General features: G+C 32.1%; 2 protein-coding genes and 1 long non-coding RNA gene across 12 annotated transcripts; 2 read left to right on the top strand and 1 right to left on the bottom strand.

Moving 5' to 3' along the window:
• Positions 1-2460: 2460 nt before the first annotated feature.
• On the bottom strand, positions 2461-13639 carry LOC104719003 (uncharacterized). Of its 10 annotated transcripts, none has more exons than XR_015579139.1 (10): positions 13437-13639; positions 13192-13308; positions 12795-12862; positions 12390-12446; positions 6928-7081; positions 6668-6748; positions 6375-6449; positions 5681-5731; positions 2984-3065; positions 2461-2638 (listed from the first exon to the last, which is right to left on the bottom strand). It is a non-coding gene; the product is annotated as an uncharacterized LOC104719003 (long non-coding RNA). The 10 variants fall into 10 exon arrangements; XR_015579097.1 differs by having other exon boundaries at positions 2461-2650; positions 6876-6991; positions 13437-13625; XR_015579138.1 differs by having other exon boundaries at positions 2461-2650; positions 6928-6991; positions 13437-13620.
• LOC109131209 (uncharacterized) lies at positions 3359-5412 on the top strand. Its single transcript, XM_087487226.1, has 7 exons — positions 3359-3479; positions 3967-4021; positions 4143-4203; positions 4358-4446; positions 4629-4755; positions 4838-5014; positions 5113-5412. Exons 1-7 carry the CDS (start codon positions 3359-3361, stop codon positions 5410-5412), a joined length of 930 nt encoding a protein of 309 aa, XP_087343352.1.
• LOC109131208 (uncharacterized) lies at positions 7808-11984 on the top strand. The gene is made up of 6 exons (XM_087487209.1): positions 7808-8709; positions 8804-9404; positions 9504-9674; positions 9708-10158; positions 10234-11327; positions 11407-11984. The coding sequence occupies exons 5-6, from the start codon at positions 10496-10498 to the stop codon at positions 11982-11984; spliced, it is 1410 nt and encodes a 469-aa protein (XP_087343335.1). The 5' UTR covers positions 7808-8709; positions 8804-9404; positions 9504-9674; positions 9708-10158; positions 10234-10495.
• Positions 13640-17218: the final 3579 nt, after the last annotated feature.

The following is a 17218-nucleotide window of genomic DNA, read 5'->3' as shown; positions in this document are numbered from 1 at the left end:
TACTATATGAAAACTCATCAAATTTCTTTTTTGGGTGTGTAAAAATGATACTATATGAAAACTCATCAAATTTTTTTGTATTTTTCCTTCTTTTTTGGAAATTTTTTATTCAGTGAACATTAATCAAAACGGATTTACATAATACACTACTAATCTCACCCATACTTATCCCAAAACACCATAACTGACTCAGTGCATTGTAACAAAACTTACACGTTCACAAAACTTAAAATTCAATCATCCATTTTAACATCTAGCTAGAATCGGCCGAGCAAACAACTATATAAGTTTCAAACTTTAAAAAACTTTTATCTTTTTTTTTTTAAAAAAAGCTTGTGTCTATATATCTCGCTTATTTGCTTCTCTTCGTATCTAGGAATTAATATTTCCCCAAATCGGTTTCGGTAAGGAAGGAGAAGAGAACTAGAGTACATTACTTGTCTCGGTATAGGGTTAATTTTATGGGTTTTTTTCCTTGGTATAAGTTAGTATACCGGTCTATTATATGGTTTCCGGTTTAATTCATATAATTCATTGGTGGTCTTAGATGCCTCGTCAGTTTCGTTAACAGGATTCCATTGTGGAACCAAAAATTTGTTTTCGAAGTCCAGTGGAAGAAAGTGTCTCCCACATAAATTTTAAAATCATGGACAAAAAGCTCTTCAAAGATGATTGTGTTTTTTTCTTATGGGTGAAACCGTGTGTGTGTGTGTTTGCTTCAAAAACTGATTTTGCGTGGTTTAGCATTAAGCAATATTTTACATATAAATAATAAATAGCATCCACATGTCATATGTGAATAACTCTTCTTGGTATATATAACTCATCTTGGAGGGATATGTATATAATAACCATAGGCCGTGAATATACATGGAATTTAAACTAGCTAGCTTAGCTATCCCCATAAAATATCGTCCTTGGCGAAGATACTTTTAACGGTGAACCAAAAACTCGCAATGGTAAAATAACTCAGTTACTATCCTCTTAGGACGTGCGAACATCATGAGATTCGTTAGTGTCTTAAGTTTTAATCAAAAAAATTATCCAGATTTTCTTAGTCATTATATCAAGAAAACAGGTAATACCGACGACCAAAACAAGTATTTGACGATAGCAAAATTTCCCAAGAATTTGATTTATTTATGTGTATAGGGTAAAATAAACATGTAATATGTAATCGACAAAACTAACCAGCGCGTAACCGGGATAATAAATTTGATCCTTACGAATTTTAAAAAAAAAAAAAAACCAAAATTAGATATAGAAATAGAAGCCATTAACCCTAGCTAGAGCCCTGCCGTGTAAATAAATCCAAGTAAAAGAAGGCATCAATGGACAAGATTGTGTGCTACAAAATTCACCTAACTTGAATCCGGAGAAACTGAGACACAGACCGAAGATCAAGGTCCAGCGTGCATGTTCAAATTGCATAGGAGAGTTAATGTTGAAACTGGCGTATCCAAACGCAAACATGGAGCAGACGTAGACCAAGACATCCACAGTTGGGTAATTGTAGGAGAAAAAATAAACGGATGTCATAAGAATGAGGGAATATATCATACGTGCGTAAGGTAAAGGAAGCTCATCTTCATTGTAGACACTAATAGTTGCGGGGAGCTGTAACACAAGGAACATCGACGTGTACAAGATTGAGAAACCGACAATGGTTGTGTAATGCAACCAACACATTGAAGAACACACGCTATGGAGTGATATCGGGATGGCGAATATCGTCACTGCCGCTATTAACTTCCAGCAAAGCCCTCTCATGTCTATGTATTAATTTGTAATGTTTTCTCTTTCCTGTGAAGAACGAACGATCGAGGGGACATATACGTTTTATATATGGCTTGCACTAGTTAGGGTTTTACAGATTTTTTTACCTTTTCTTTTTTAATTAGTATTTGAAGATTTAGTGTTATCAAATATCTTTTGTATTCATCCGGTTGGCAAATCGTTTTGTTTTCATCTATTATTTTCTTTAATTTGACATTATATTTTGTGTTAAATTATTATCTTACTATATTATTTAAGCAACCCTTTAAATCTTTAACCCTATATTGTGTAAAATATTACACAATATGCCACTGTATATTAATACCAAAATATAATATCTACAAAATGGTTACCCAAATTAATAGCTATTTCAAATTACCTTTTATATATAAAATCGTAAAATAAAATTGTTACAAATAACTAATTACTAACAGTAAATTAAAATTACAAAAAATAATAATATAATATATATTATAGTAAGAAATTTTATAACCCAAGCCCATACAACAAAAGTATTATATATTTTGGAGACAAAATCAAAATGCTATTCAACACCCCAAGTGATATATAGCATAAGAACTAACATGATTTAACAACACAGAGGTATTTTCTTTGTTGTATACATGATCATAATGTTAATGAACACCACAAGTGATATATAACATACAGATTTATATAAGTGTATGATTAAATAGAGACTGCATCTATTTAACCGAATAGTCGTACAACAATAACATAGTACATTTGTTTCCTATCTATACATTACAAAAATACATTACAAAAATACAAAAATAAGATCATCTATCACACTATGAGATCATAGCAGATTTCCGAAATCCCACCAAAATAGAATTCTTCAAACCTAAACAACAACCTGAACAAAAAAATCAGAATACAATCCCGCAACTACACAACTAAGATTCTCATTTCAACATTAACATGATCTGAATTTTGATATCTAGAAAATCTACACAACTAACATATCTTAGTTTAATAGAATATACCAGTGGTACATCTGATTAAACGAATAATCTCATCTTGATGATAAGATCAAACTGTAATCTCGGTCACTAAAACCTAACGCTGCTACAATTACTATATAAACAGCCCATTAGCAGCTTTATACAAACCATCAACGCAAACAGCCTTCTTAGCATTTTCAGCAAACTATTTACTCAAAATGAATGGTCTAATGGCAATGACTTACCTCGCTGATGTCAAGCCGTACAAAAGCACTTGGCGTGTTCAGGTTAAGGTCCTTCATTCGTGGAAGCAGTACACTGCGCAGTCTGGAGAAACAATGGAGGTGGTGTTAGCTGACCAAAGGGTTTGTTATTATAAACATAGTATCTTTACGAGTATTTATTCAATAAATAGAAAACAGCTTATATTCAATGTTTTAACTGCTTCTTTTTCGTTTTACAACCATCATAATCAGGGTTCCAAGATTCATGCTTCCATCAAGAAACAACTTGTGGGTAAGTTCGAGAGGCAGATTACAAAAGGTGAGTGGAGGGTCATTGAAAATTTCGGATTAACCCAGGTGAGAGGCCAGTACAGGGTTACCAACCATCCATTCAAGATGGGCTTCGTGAACAACACTCATGTAACCCCGTGTGTGAACATATATGATGATATGTACCTCACATTGCCCGACTTTCAAAACATCATTGTTGGGGATCTTAATCCCTTCTACTTGATTGGTTAGTTTTTGGAAGCATGAATTATTTCTTATTTAAAGTTTAAGCTGCGGTATTTCTTAATAAATAACAACTAACGTGTGTTTACATGTCATGTATTTTTCAGATGTTCTTGGTCAAGTGGTGAATGTTGGCCCAATGGATACCATTGAGGTAAACAACAAACCAACCAAAAAGCTGGAGTTTGAAATCAGAAACATAAGGTAAAAGAAATGACCTAACCACTTATTTTATTGTCAATAAAACCATCCCTAATTTTTTTACTATGTTATCATTGATGTAGCAATGACCGTCTACCATGCACAATGTGGGGCAAATTTGCTGATCAAGTTTACCATGCATGCCAAGACGCGGCTGGTCAGTTGGTGGTTTGTTTGATCAGATTTGCAAAGATTCATACTTTCAGAGGTAAGTCATATTCAACCTACCTAAAACATAGTTTTATGAATCATTAAAAAAAAATTAAACTGTTTAATTGTTATGTCTATAGGTGAAAATCAAATCACCAATGCTTTTGATGTATCTAACATCATCATCAACCCGGATTATGCTGAGGTGATTGAATTCACGGCAAGGTAAATTAGCAACGTGACCTACTACTTAACTATTGTAGATCTTGAAGTCATATGGTGAATTTAATATTTTGTGTTTTTGTTTTAAATCCAGTCTGCCCAACGATGGTCTTAGTCTGACCATCAGTCAAACTAAGCCACGGTTGGAGCTAATGGCTCATAATGGTGACTTCTTTGATCAGTATCCTAGGAAGACAATCGACCAACTGCTGGGTCAAATGGAGGTAACTAAATCAAGAATTTAGATATAGTTTGTTGTGTAAATTTATAAATATGCAGTTTTTATATAACGCTTTTTCAATTCACCAGGTTTCGAAATGTAAAGTCATGTGCACAATCGCATCAATTGATACAGATATGGGTTGGTTTTATCTCGGCTGTAAGAAATGTAGCAAAAAGTGGAAGGAAACAAAAAGAAGGAGACTTCTTTCCTGACAAAACCAAGAAAGCCAACTTTCTGGTGTCCTAAGTGCAATCTGAACATCACACAAGTCGTACCAAGGTAGTTTTTTATACTTCACATAAACAAACAAATACTACAGAACTGCACAGAATCACAGACTAACTTTCTCATTCATAGGTTCAAGTTACATGTGAGTGTCATAGATCAGACAGGAGAAATGAAGTGTATGCTGTTTGATGGTTCAGCTTCTGAGATCGTTGGACAAACTGCTCATGACCTACTTGATGGTGTTTATGATGATGATGTAAGTACCATTTGTTAGTTAAAGTTTAGATGTAAGTAGTCATAAAATGCTAATATTCCGTATCTCTGGCCAATAAATGTAGCTACAGGATCCATCCAATCTACCCCTTGCTCTGAAGAATTTGGTTGGGAAGACATTTCAGCTTCTGGTGTTAGTTGAAATTGACAACCTTTATGGTGGCAATGAGACATACCGAGTAGATGACCTTGATGATTCAGAGGGACAAGGCAACCCATCTCAAATCATTTCCGATGATCAGGTAGATATTTTATCGTCTTTAAAACATATATATTGTTAATTCTTTAATTTAGTAGAAAGTGAAAAGTTTAATAAAAAAATGTGTATTTTAAATTACAGGATATTTTGTTGCTTACCAATAGCAGTGAAACATCTTCTTCTGATTTCTCTACTCCATCATCAAAGAGGGTTAGAGAAAACGATGAAGGAAACTCAACTAATAAGAAGATCATGGGTAAGTCAATCATGTTTGAAAAACAAGATGAGAAGGTGATGAAACTGAAGGCAGTCAAACTGGAGAAAATTGAGGAACAGAAGGGAGTGAAGATTGTGAAAATGGAAGGTGGAAAACCAAATGAGAATCTCTCTCATGAGGTGGACAATGGAGATACCAAAGAATCAGAATATGCAGCGAACTGAGTCGCTAGAAATCAAGTGATCAAGTGGAGGATGTTGGCCTAATAAAACTGTGGGCAGATTTTAGACTTAAGTTAGGGTTGGCTTTTAGTATTTTTTTTTTCTTTCCAAAAAATACATTTACTATGGATAACATTAGTAGAATTCTCTTCTACTATAATATACGTAGTAATTTGTAGAACGCATTTGTATTTTGTTTAAAAAGGCAACATCATATCAATAAAAATCCACTTTTCCCGCCATATATTTAATCTTTAGACTATACACTGACCTGTTAATCTCTGCTGATTCAACAGAATCTCCAACCAATGTTCTCCTATTGCTGTCATATTAAATAAAAACATAATGTTAATTACAAGGGAAAATAAAAAAATATGACTAACTACATCATAACTTTATATACAATGATAATACCCGTAAAAACACTATACTTCTGATTACATGAAGATATAGCTAAGCTACACGAATGAATTCTAAAGAAAAATCTAAATCTTATAACTTTATTTGTTACAATTAATCAATTTATTCCTAATTTTAAGGTAGCAACAAGCATGTGTTTAGAAAATTACGATTAGGTTGTTAAGATAGTAACCACATTAACCTATATTATCTAACCCGTACTAAGGATACTAAATGGAGATCATATGAACTAGATAGTCAAGCAACCCTTTCAGATTTTTTTATTTTGCTCGAAAACAAAAAGCATCATAACAAAGGTAGAGTATTTGAGATATCTGGGAAACACTATAGGTCTATATAGTAACTTCGTCCCTCTTTTTTACAGTATGAAGAAGAGGAAAGCACTGTCGAGTGAACAATGCAAACAGAATGCGGAAGAGATGATGGACAATGATACGTCAGAAACTAACCCAGAGAATACCAACCCCCAACTCCAGTCTACCCATACATCTACTACAATACCTAATAGAAACGTTTTTGGAAGAATATTGCAGGATTTAACTAACCTGCCGATTGGTTCAAAAGGGTCTGCTCCAGCTTCTTTACGTAGCACTGTATCTACCAAAACTACCTGCAGTCCACTGATACCAGGTACTAATCAGATTTACACACGAATATCAAATGGTATATATTATTGTTATGTGCTACTTTATACAATATTTTAACTACATTGATCATCTATTACTTTTAGGTCATTCTGGGAAAAAACAACGTTCGTCAATGACTTATTCAAAATTTACAGACTTATTAGAAACGAGTACACCAATAGATAAGTCCACACAGAAAAGCAATTGCTTACCTCAGTATATAAGTCATTCACAACCAGCTAATGACCCGTGCAATGCTTCCCATAGAACAGACTATGCCACCGTTAAGTCTCCTACAGAAACACAGCAGTCGCATTACCATGACTTATCCGAGGGTAAAAATATTATCAAACTACATCTTATACTATTTGTAAGACATAAGAAATTGTACTAATAACAAAATTTGTTTGTATAAATTACAGAAGAACAAGATGAACAAGTTTATGATTGTTCAAGTGCCGAGGAAGATTACGCTGAAGACTCTGATGAAGAAGTAGATGACTCTGACGTAGAAGTAGATGATGCAGAAGATTTGGCTGAAGTTAAGAAAAAGCTGTACTACTTAAATATAATCAAGAATGATTTCGAGAAATTTTTTGGAGATGTCGTCTCACGTAAGGTAGAACCTGCAAAGAAGAAAACTGGTAAGTAGAAAATACACTTATAACAAATTTTAGGCATTTTGATGTTGTAATAAGAATAATATGTATAAAGTAATTGTTCATTCTCTAGCAGGTACAAAAAAAGACTCAGAATATCTAGACCATGGTGACCCAACATACGAATGTGATTATTGTGGAGCAATAATGTGGTATGATGAGCGAATTAACAAACAAAAGAATGCAAGAAAGCCTGTTTTCACTTTGTGTTGTGGCGAAGGACAAGTCAAACTTCCATTTTTACAGAAAACACCAGAGTTGTTGGTCGCCTTACTCACCAACAATGATGAGCTAAGCAGACATTTTAGAGAAAATATTAGAGCTTATAACATGATTTTTTTATTTACTTCACTTGGTGGGAAAACAGAGAAGTGTTGTGCACCAGGACGTGGACCTAATATGTTTCAACTACAAGGGGAGAACTATCACTTGATGGGTAGTATGCAACCTGAGGATGGTGAACTCCCTAAGTTTCAACAATTGTACATTGTTGATACTGAAAATGAAGTTGATAATAGAGCAACTATTATGAAGTATGGTTAATTTCATTATCAGTAATTGCGTATTGCGTTTTATAATTTACAGACTTTTGTGTCTAAATTAACTAATGTGTGTTTAACTAAGTTCACTTAATTTTGCAGCAAAGGAAAAAACTCTGCAAAGTACAAGAAGAAACATAAACTCAGAAGGGAACTAATCGAAAAGATTATGAAAATGTTGGATGATGTGAATCCATACGTCAACACTCTATAGATCAGCAAGAGACAGGTTCAATACAAATCCGGATGAAACTTTTCATATGAGGATAGTTAGTAGTCGTGAAAAGGATGGGAGGACGTACAACACACCAACAGCATCTGAAGTAGCTGCTTTGATTCCTGGAGATTTCAATTTGGAAATGGATCATCGTGATATTGTTGTTCAAGCAAAATCTGGTGAACTACAAAGGATAAGTGAATTGCATATCTCTTATCTAGCATTACAATATCCCTTATTATTTCCTTATGGAGAGGATGGTTACAGACTTGGAATTGAAAAAGGGCATTCAAAAGTGGGAAGGGTTAAGAGTAAAAAAGAAAGAAAACAGATTAGCATGAGACAGTTCTTTGCATTTCGAATTAAGGAGAGGAAAAACGAGTCAAAGACCCTTCTACATTCTAGACGCCTATTCCAGCAGTTCTTGGTTGATTCGTATACTGCCATCGAGAGCAACCAGCTTGGTTACATCAAATACAATCAAGCGAGTTTAAGGGCAGAGAATTATAACACTATAAAGAAGGTGGCAGAAGCTGGAAATGTAGATATGAATGAGCAAGGGAGACAGTTTTTTTTACCAAAGTCATTCACTGGTGGTCCTAGATATATGCGAGAAAACTATTTAGATGCAATGGCTATATCTAAACACTTTGGATTTCCTGATCTTTTTATAACTTTCACATGTAATCCAAAGTGGCCAGAGCTAACTAGATTTTTTCAGGAGCGGAAATTGAATCCCGATGATAGACCAGACATCCTTTGTAGGGTTTTTAAGATGAAGCTCGATTCCCTTATGCATGATTTAACCAAACGACATATATTAGGGAAGACTGTATCTGGTAATTACTAAATTTTTGTAAATGTTTAAATTGTTTTACATCGTGAGATATGAAGGTCGACATCTAATCTCTTTATATTTTATCCTATCTACAGCTATGTATACCATTGAGTTCCAGAAAAGAGGTTTGCCACATGCACATATACTGCTATTCATGGACCAAAAGCACAAATTTCCTAAGACAGAAGATATAGATAAAATCATATCTGCAGAAATTCCATACAAGAATGAAGAACCAGAGCTTTATGAGTTAGTGAAGGACATGATGATCCATGGACCATGTGGTGCTGTTAATCCGAATTCACCATGTATGGAGAATAGGAAATGTACTAAATTTTTTCCTAAGAAGTATGCTGACGAGACTACTGTCGATAAGGAAGGCTTTCCAGTGTACAGAAGAAGGGAGACAAATGATTATGTAGAAAAAAACAGATTCAAATGTGATAACAGTTATGTTATCCCATACAATAAGAAGCTGTTGTTACGCTATAGAGCACACATTAATGTCGAGTGGTGCAACCAAGCTGGATCTGTAAAGTATTTGTTTAAATACATTACAAAAGGTCAGGACCGTGTAACTGTTGCTGTTTTGCCAAATATGCCAGAGGAAGATGAAGATGAGTACCAGACTGGAGAGGTTCTAGGGAAAGAGAATAAGAAACCAGACAATGAAATTAAAGATTATTTTGATTGCAGGTACTTTTTATAATTCAGCGTGTATTTTGTTTTCTCTTTAATATTATAGTTTTAACAATTCTTATTGATTATCACATTTGCTTTTCTTTTATCTATCAGGTATGTGTCTGCATGTGAAGCAGCATGGAGGATTTTTAAATTTAATATTCATTACCGGTCTACACCAGTTGTGAAACTAAGTTTCCATCTAGAGGGTGAGCATCTGGTTTATTTCAAGGGTGATGATGAGGCTGAAGCAATTATGAATCGAGATACGGTCGATAATTCCATGTTTCTAGCATGGATGAATCTTAACAAGGTTAGCTCTATTGCTAGGTCACTAACTTATCCAGAAATACCTAACATGTTCACATATGATTCAAAAGAGAAACAGTTTAATCTAAGACAAAAAGGTTTTGCAATCGGAAGATTAAATTATGTTCCTATGGTTATGGAGGATGGATATTATTTGCGAGTTCTGTTGAATGAACAGAGGGGACCCAGAAATTTTGATGAGATCAAGACTGTTAATGGAGTGGTTTATACAGAATATAAAGATGCATGTTTTGCTTTGGGTTTGCTAGATGATGACAAAGAATACATCGAGGATTTAGTTAGAACAGGCTATTGGGGTAGTGGAAGCTTGGTTAGGCAAGTTTTGTTGTCATGCTTTCTTCAGCTATATTACTTAGGCCTGAATTAGTTTGGGCAAAGACATGGGAGTTGCAGTGTGAAGACATTCAATTCATTAGAAGGAAAGCACTAGACAGACCAGGTATTGTATTGAGGCTTTGAAATAATCATTACACAAAATTATTTAGTAAGCGTAAATTTTAAATTTTGCCTAATATTAAACATATTTTTGCAGAGTTAGTTTTATCTGATGAAGAGAAAAAGATATTTGCGCTACAAGATATAGACATTAGACTTAAAAGAAATGGGAGTTGTCTTGCTAACTTCAAGTCAATGCCACAGCCACCTAGACGGAGTATTAGTGACTCTAACGTGTTGATAGTTGACGAGAAAAACTATAACCGTGCTGAACAGGCAGAGAAACATGCTGGCTGGATAGAGATGATGACTCTAGAACAGAAAAAGTATACTCGGAGATAATGGATGCTGTATTAACTAAAAGGGGAGGAGCATTCTTTGTATACGGATTTGGTGGTACTGGTAAAACGTTTTTATGGAAAACACTATCTGCTGCATTAAGGAAAGACGGTGAGATTGTCCTAAATGTTGCATCCAGTGGTATAGCATCGCTTTTATTAGCAGGAGGTAGGACTGCTCATTCTAGATTTGGGATTCCATTAATTTTGGATGAGCTTTCAACATGTAGAATGAAACCAAGTTCAGATTTAGGGAAATTGGTTAGAGAAGCTTCTCTAATAATCTGGGACGAAGCACCTATGATGAGTAAGTACTGTTTTGAGTCATTGGATAGAAGCTTGAAGGATGTTGTTGAAAATGGTCATAGCAAACCTTTTGGAGGAAAAGTTGTAGTATTTGGAGGAGATTTCAGACAAGTTCTTCCAGTCATAACTGGTGGTTCTAGGACAGAAATAGTTATGGCTACATTAAATTCATCATATCTTTGGGATCATTGCAAAGTACTAAAACTTACAAAGAATATGCGTCTGCTGGCAAAGGATATCAGTGTTGAAAAGGCGACCAAAATTAAAGAATTTTCAGAATGGATATTGGATGTCGGAGATGGAAAAATTGCAGAGCCAAATGATGGGGTAGCAGAAATAGATATTCCTGAAGGTATGCTTATTACAGAAGCCACTAATCCTATAGAAGCTATAAGCAAAGAGGTATATGGTGATCCACAATTTTTGAAAGAAAAGAATGATCCTAAGTTTTTTCAAGCCAGAGCTATACTCGCTCCAACAAATGAGGATGTCTATCAGATAAATGAGTATATGCTAGATCAAATGGAAGGTATTGTATTATGTGTCAGGCTCAATACTACGCTGTTTATTAGAAAAAATGATTAACATATTGTAAATTTTCTTTGTAGGTGATGAGAGAATCTATCTTAGTGCAGATAGTTTGGACCCGTCTGACAAAGTGTCCAAGAATAACCCCATCTTCACTCCAGATTTCCTCAACAATATCAAACTTTCAGGCTTGCCCCACCATAGGTTAAGATTGAAGATTGGTTGTCCAGTAATGTTGCTAAGGAACATAGATCCTACCGGAGGTCTAATGAATGAAACAAGACTACAAATAACTCAAATGGCTGAATTTGTGATCGAGGCTAGAGTTATAACTGGTGATCGTGTAGGGGATAAAGTAGTCATTCCTAGGTTGTTGATAACACCATCGGATACAAGATTGCCTTTCAAGATGAGGAGAAGACAGTTGCCAATTTCAGTTGCATTTGCGATGACAATCAACAAAAGTCAGGGGCAGTCTTTGGAGAATGTAGGATTGTTTTTACCTAGACCAGTATTTTCACATGGCCAGCTCTATGTTGCTATATCTAGGGTTACATCAAGAAAAGGATTGAAAGTATTGATACTTGATGAAGATGGAAAGCCACAGAAGAAAACTATGAATGTAGTGTTCAAAGAAGTTTTCCAGAATATTTGTTAATCAGACAGAAATCAGCTTCAGCCATTTTCGACTTATAAGTTAAGGTGCTCATGCGTGATTTCACTCTTATTTTGATTCTTTTAAATTTCAGACTTTAATAATACATTTTCACATTTGAAACAGGATTTGGATCTTCCTCAAGCTTATGAGAAGTTTTTAAAGAATTGGATGTTAGCAGTTTTCGTTACATCTATTTGTTATTTAATAATAGTATAGGTTTCTTCTATACAATAAATAAGGGGTTCTTAAAAACATTTTGATAATTAGGATGTTCTGGCAATTTGAAAAACTGTTTTTCGTATTCTATGGAAATTTTTTTATATTTCACAGAACAGTTTTCAAACTGATTATTATGACTTGGGTTATACTAACTGAAAACACGGTAGCAAACCTTCATGTACGTACCTTTTTTACAGTCAACTGAGTCCATTTCCATAGATTTGTTTCACGAATTAGCACATCCTGCATTATGACAAAATTGTTAAAAGTTATTATATAATGATAGATGAAATTAATTTAAATCTATAAATATATCTATCAAATAGTGGCAAACTATAATGAAAGAGACAAATACATAAGTTTAATATAGAACTGCAGAAACTGAACCTATGCATGCCATCTTATAAAACTGTTTGAAGAGATATTTGCTTATATTTGAAGTTATTTCTGGATATATGATTTGTTCTCTTTAAGGTTAATTCTGTTTAACAACTCTGATCTAAACACAAATATTTATGAATTCAAACAAGAACATAACCGAATTAACACTAAACAATAAGGAAATTTGATCAGATATAGATTACTACTTACGTTTCTTATAAGAGGAGGTTGCATACTTCCACGCTATCATTCAAAGTACCAAACAAACTTAGTATGTCCTGCAAATTAATACATGTCAAGAAGAAACATATAATTTGTAAACCAAAGAGACAGAGTTGTGAAGCAAAATTTGTGTATAAGCTGTAATAATACAATAAGAGATTTACAAATTCAACAAATTGTCGTCATTGTATTATTAATTTCACTACGGTTCATAATCCTTTAAATTAGGGAAATGAAAAATTTTGAATTGAAAATTTTAAACAATAATTATTAGATTGTATCCACGATTTCTACTGAACAACTTTAGACAATTTCTAATTCTATTACATGGATAAGAATCTTTCTAAAGCTAATTACAGATACTTTGTTCAGAAAAAAAAAAAACCTTATTACAGATAATGTAAATCGGATAAGACTGACCTTATCTTAAATCCAACAGATTTCTCTCCTGATCCAGCATCAACGGATTGTTTCGCTTGATTCGATTAAATTTGTGTATAAGCTGTAATAATACAATAAGTGAAAAACAAATTAATCAAACTGTCGTGATTGAATTATTATAATTTCACTACGGTTCTTAATTCTTCAAATTAGGGAACTGAAAAAATTTGTAAATCGGATAAAACTGACCTTTATCTTAAATCCAACTGATTTCTCTCCTGATCCAGCATCAACGGATTGCTTCACTTGATTCGATTAGATATTATCGGTTGGAAAACAAATCAAAGTTTTTGAAATTGAAAAAGTATCGATTGATTCGATTAGGTTTCGCAGGGAGCAGACGAAGAGATAGACTTTCTTCGTTTTCTGATTATGCGGTTGACGGAAAAAACAAGAGTATACGAATGTGGGCTGTGTACTGGGCTTAGCTAAAATTCAATATACTGTATTAATATAATCTGTTAATTTCCCTTATGGATAGTATATGGGCCATTCAAAGTGATTTGAGATCACAGTAAAACATATAATTTATTCACTTTAAAATTATATTGACAACTAAATTAAGAGAATTTGCTAAAAATACCCCTTTTGATATACCCCTTTTCAAAAATACCCTCTTTTCTGGCCATTTTTATTTTTGCCCTCTTTTAATTTTTAATGACCATTTTACCCTTAGATGAAAATTATTTTATTCAATAAAAAGAAAAACAAATTTTCCCGCCAAAAAATTTCCGACATATTTTCCCGCCAAAAAATTTTCGAAAAAATTTTCCCGCCAAAAATTTTTTTGTCAAACAAATTTTGATAAAAAATTTCGACCAAAAAATTTTCCGGCCAAAATTTTTCCCGCCAAAAAAAATTTACAAGGTTTTTAAAAGGTTTTATAAGGTTTCTACCTTATAAAAGCCTTATAAACACCTTGTAAAGGCTTTTACAAGATATTTTAAAGAGTTTTAAAAGGTTTTTTAAACAACTTGTAAACGCTTTTACAAGATTTTTAAAAGGTTTTTAAAAGGTTTTAAAAGGTTTTTAAAATGTTTTAAAAAGTTTTTAAAAGGTTCTCAAATAGTTTTTAAAAAGATTTTTAAAAGGTTTTTAAACATCTTGTAAACGCTTTTACAATGTTTTTAAAAACCTTGTAAAAGTTTTTATAAGATTTTTAAAAGCATTTACAAGCTTTTTAAAAGCATTTACAAGCTTTTTAAAAGCATTTACAAGCTTTTTAAAAGCATTTACAAGCTTTTTAAAAGCATTTACAAGCTTTTTAAAAGCATTTACAAGGTTTTTAAAAGCGTTTACAATGTGTTTAAAAACCTTGTAAACGCTTTTAAAAACTTTTAAAAACTTTTAAAAGCGTTTACAAGGTTTTTAAAAGGTATAAATTTTAATATTTTTGGCGGGAAATATTTTTGATTTTGGCGGGAAATTTTTTTTTTGGCGGGAAAAAATATTTTTTTTCAGGAAAAATTTTCGATTTTTGGCGGGAAAAACAAATTTTGGCGGGAAACTTTTTTGGCGGGAAAATATTTTCGATTTTGATGACTATACATTCTTGCTGTCACTCAAAGAGGGTAATTTGGTCATTTTGTATATAAAGAGGGGTAGTTTTAAAAATGGTCAACATGAAGGGGTATTTTTAAAAAGGGGTATGGAAAAAGGGGTATTTTTGAGAATGCCCCCTAAATTAATCTACATATTATACTTTGGGTTAAAACTTTATTTATGATGACAATAAAACTAATTAACCACTTACACTTAATTACACTACATGTTAATTCTAATTCATATATAGTCCAACATATGTACTTTCTATATATATCTTTTTTTTTTAAAACAATTAGTTCTATAAAATGATTCAAAATGTCACTATACAACAATATATTATATAAGAACCCAAATAATTATAATCGTATACTTCCCAAAAAAAAAAGAATTATTCTCCCGCGCTACCAGCGCGGGTTATTATCTAGTTATTATTATAAATATCAAAGTTACTCATTAACGAGATCATGACAAATATCAATTGTATCGATAAGATGTTGACATGTGTCCAGATTACTATATAACATAATCGCGTGTCAAATTAACAATCTTAGATTTTGACACATGTCCAAGTTAATCGCTAGGAAAAAAAGTTCAAAAAATATTTACCAAACAACAAAAATAATCCAAAAGCAAAAAGAAAATATTTTATTATCACTGTCAGGAAATAGAGCATATGTCTTATTATATAAAGATGTATATTAAGTGGTATTTCATATCAAATCAAAACCTTAAGTAAGCTAGAAAATTATGAATAACAAAAAGACAAATACAAACCATGTGAGATCAGAAAACCTTGCTAATAAAAGAAAACGAGGTATCATGAGTGGTGATTAGATTATATACTGCTACAAATATATTTTCGACTACTTCCACCTATCTTACTATTTTCACATCTACGAATAATATAGACATCATATTATTTTAATTTTTTTATTGATTTTCATTGTCTAACATAGTTTACCAAAATACAGGGTTCCCAAATTACATTTTCACAAAAAAAAAAAAAAAATTACATCTTCACAACTTAGACGATGGTAAAGACTTTTATTCTATTTGTCTTATACAATTTCTGATGACGAATCTACATACTATCAATATTTGTTTATTCGTTCTTTTTAATATTTTAATTTAATCATGTTGTAGTATTATTAGATTTTAGTTATATTATTTAGTTAAATTTGATTTTCTTATTAGAAATTCGTGATATTTTAAAATAATGTTTTCTATATTATTTTGAGTTTCTTTTTTATTTTTCAGTTAACGATATGTAAGATATTTATTTATTTATTCTTTTTAAAATAAATATTAAAACATTTTTATGTTGTAAAATTTTTAGATTTTTTTATTTTAGTTCATATTTTATATCTATTAATTATCTAAGACTCCTATATCATTGTGGTTATAATTTTTGGTTTTTTAATCATGAGTGTAGTTCTTTCACTTTTCAAAGTTTATTATTATTTTCTTTTAATTGTCTAGAATTTTTAGAAAAACCAAAAACCAAATATTGAAAAATCAAAAACTAAAATCTAGAAACCCAAAGGAAAAAACCAATTTAAAAAAAGGCATGCCAACATAAACTCAAGAAAAGGCATGTCCATTTTTCTTTTGGGGTGAGGGCCGTAGTAAAAAAAAATTTCTTTTTTTTTTTCTTGAACAAGTGAAGAGCTTTTGTATATATATATAAGTCAACATCGAATATTGTATTACCATTAATTACTCGATTATGCATTGTATGTGAGATGTCTAGAAGCTTTTTTGTATAAAATACTTTTTTTTGTAGTGCTTTTTGTATAAAATACTAATAGAAGGGCGATGATGACAACATCGGGAAACAGAGGACGCGTGATAAACACGCGCTCCTCTTTTCTCTCTAATCGAAGATACTCAAGATAGAGACTATATGAATCTGAAGCGAACAAGTGTTCTAAAGTTATTTTTGCAAGATTATAGGAATTTAATTCAATCTTAGTTACTAGTTAATTTCGTTTCTTTCAATTATTTGTATTTCTTTTTTTGTGTAGTTTTTTTTAATTATATAATTACTGTAGTTCCTAGGGTAAGCTTTATCACTCATTACGTCTTTTCTTTCCAAACTAAACTATTCAAACAAGAAAAAAACATATTCAAACAACAACAAAACCTTTAATTTGAAGATACACATTATTATAAATTTAAAAAACTTTGAATTTCAATTTTGATTAGGAAGGTTAACATCATCTTTAGTCATTAATATTAGTAGTAAAACTAGATTAAGATCCGTGCTATAGCACGGCTCGAAATTCATTTTATTTATATTGTAATTTTTATATAAAATATAATTTATGTGATTGTTTTAAAAGTTTATTTGGATAAAACATTATGCAATAAAATTATATGCTAAATATGATGGCTTGAAAAAAACACCTATTTTGTAAGTTTTATAT

This window comes from Camelina sativa, chromosome 2 (assembly GCF_030686135.1).
Source record: "Camelina sativa cultivar CO46 ecotype springtype chromosome 2, ASM3068613v1".
In the NCBI taxonomy this organism is placed as follows: Eukaryota; Viridiplantae; Streptophyta; class Magnoliopsida; order Brassicales; family Brassicaceae; genus Camelina; species Camelina sativa.
Note: the sequence above shows the minus strand (reverse complement) of the source record. Positions and strands in the feature narration are given on the sequence as shown.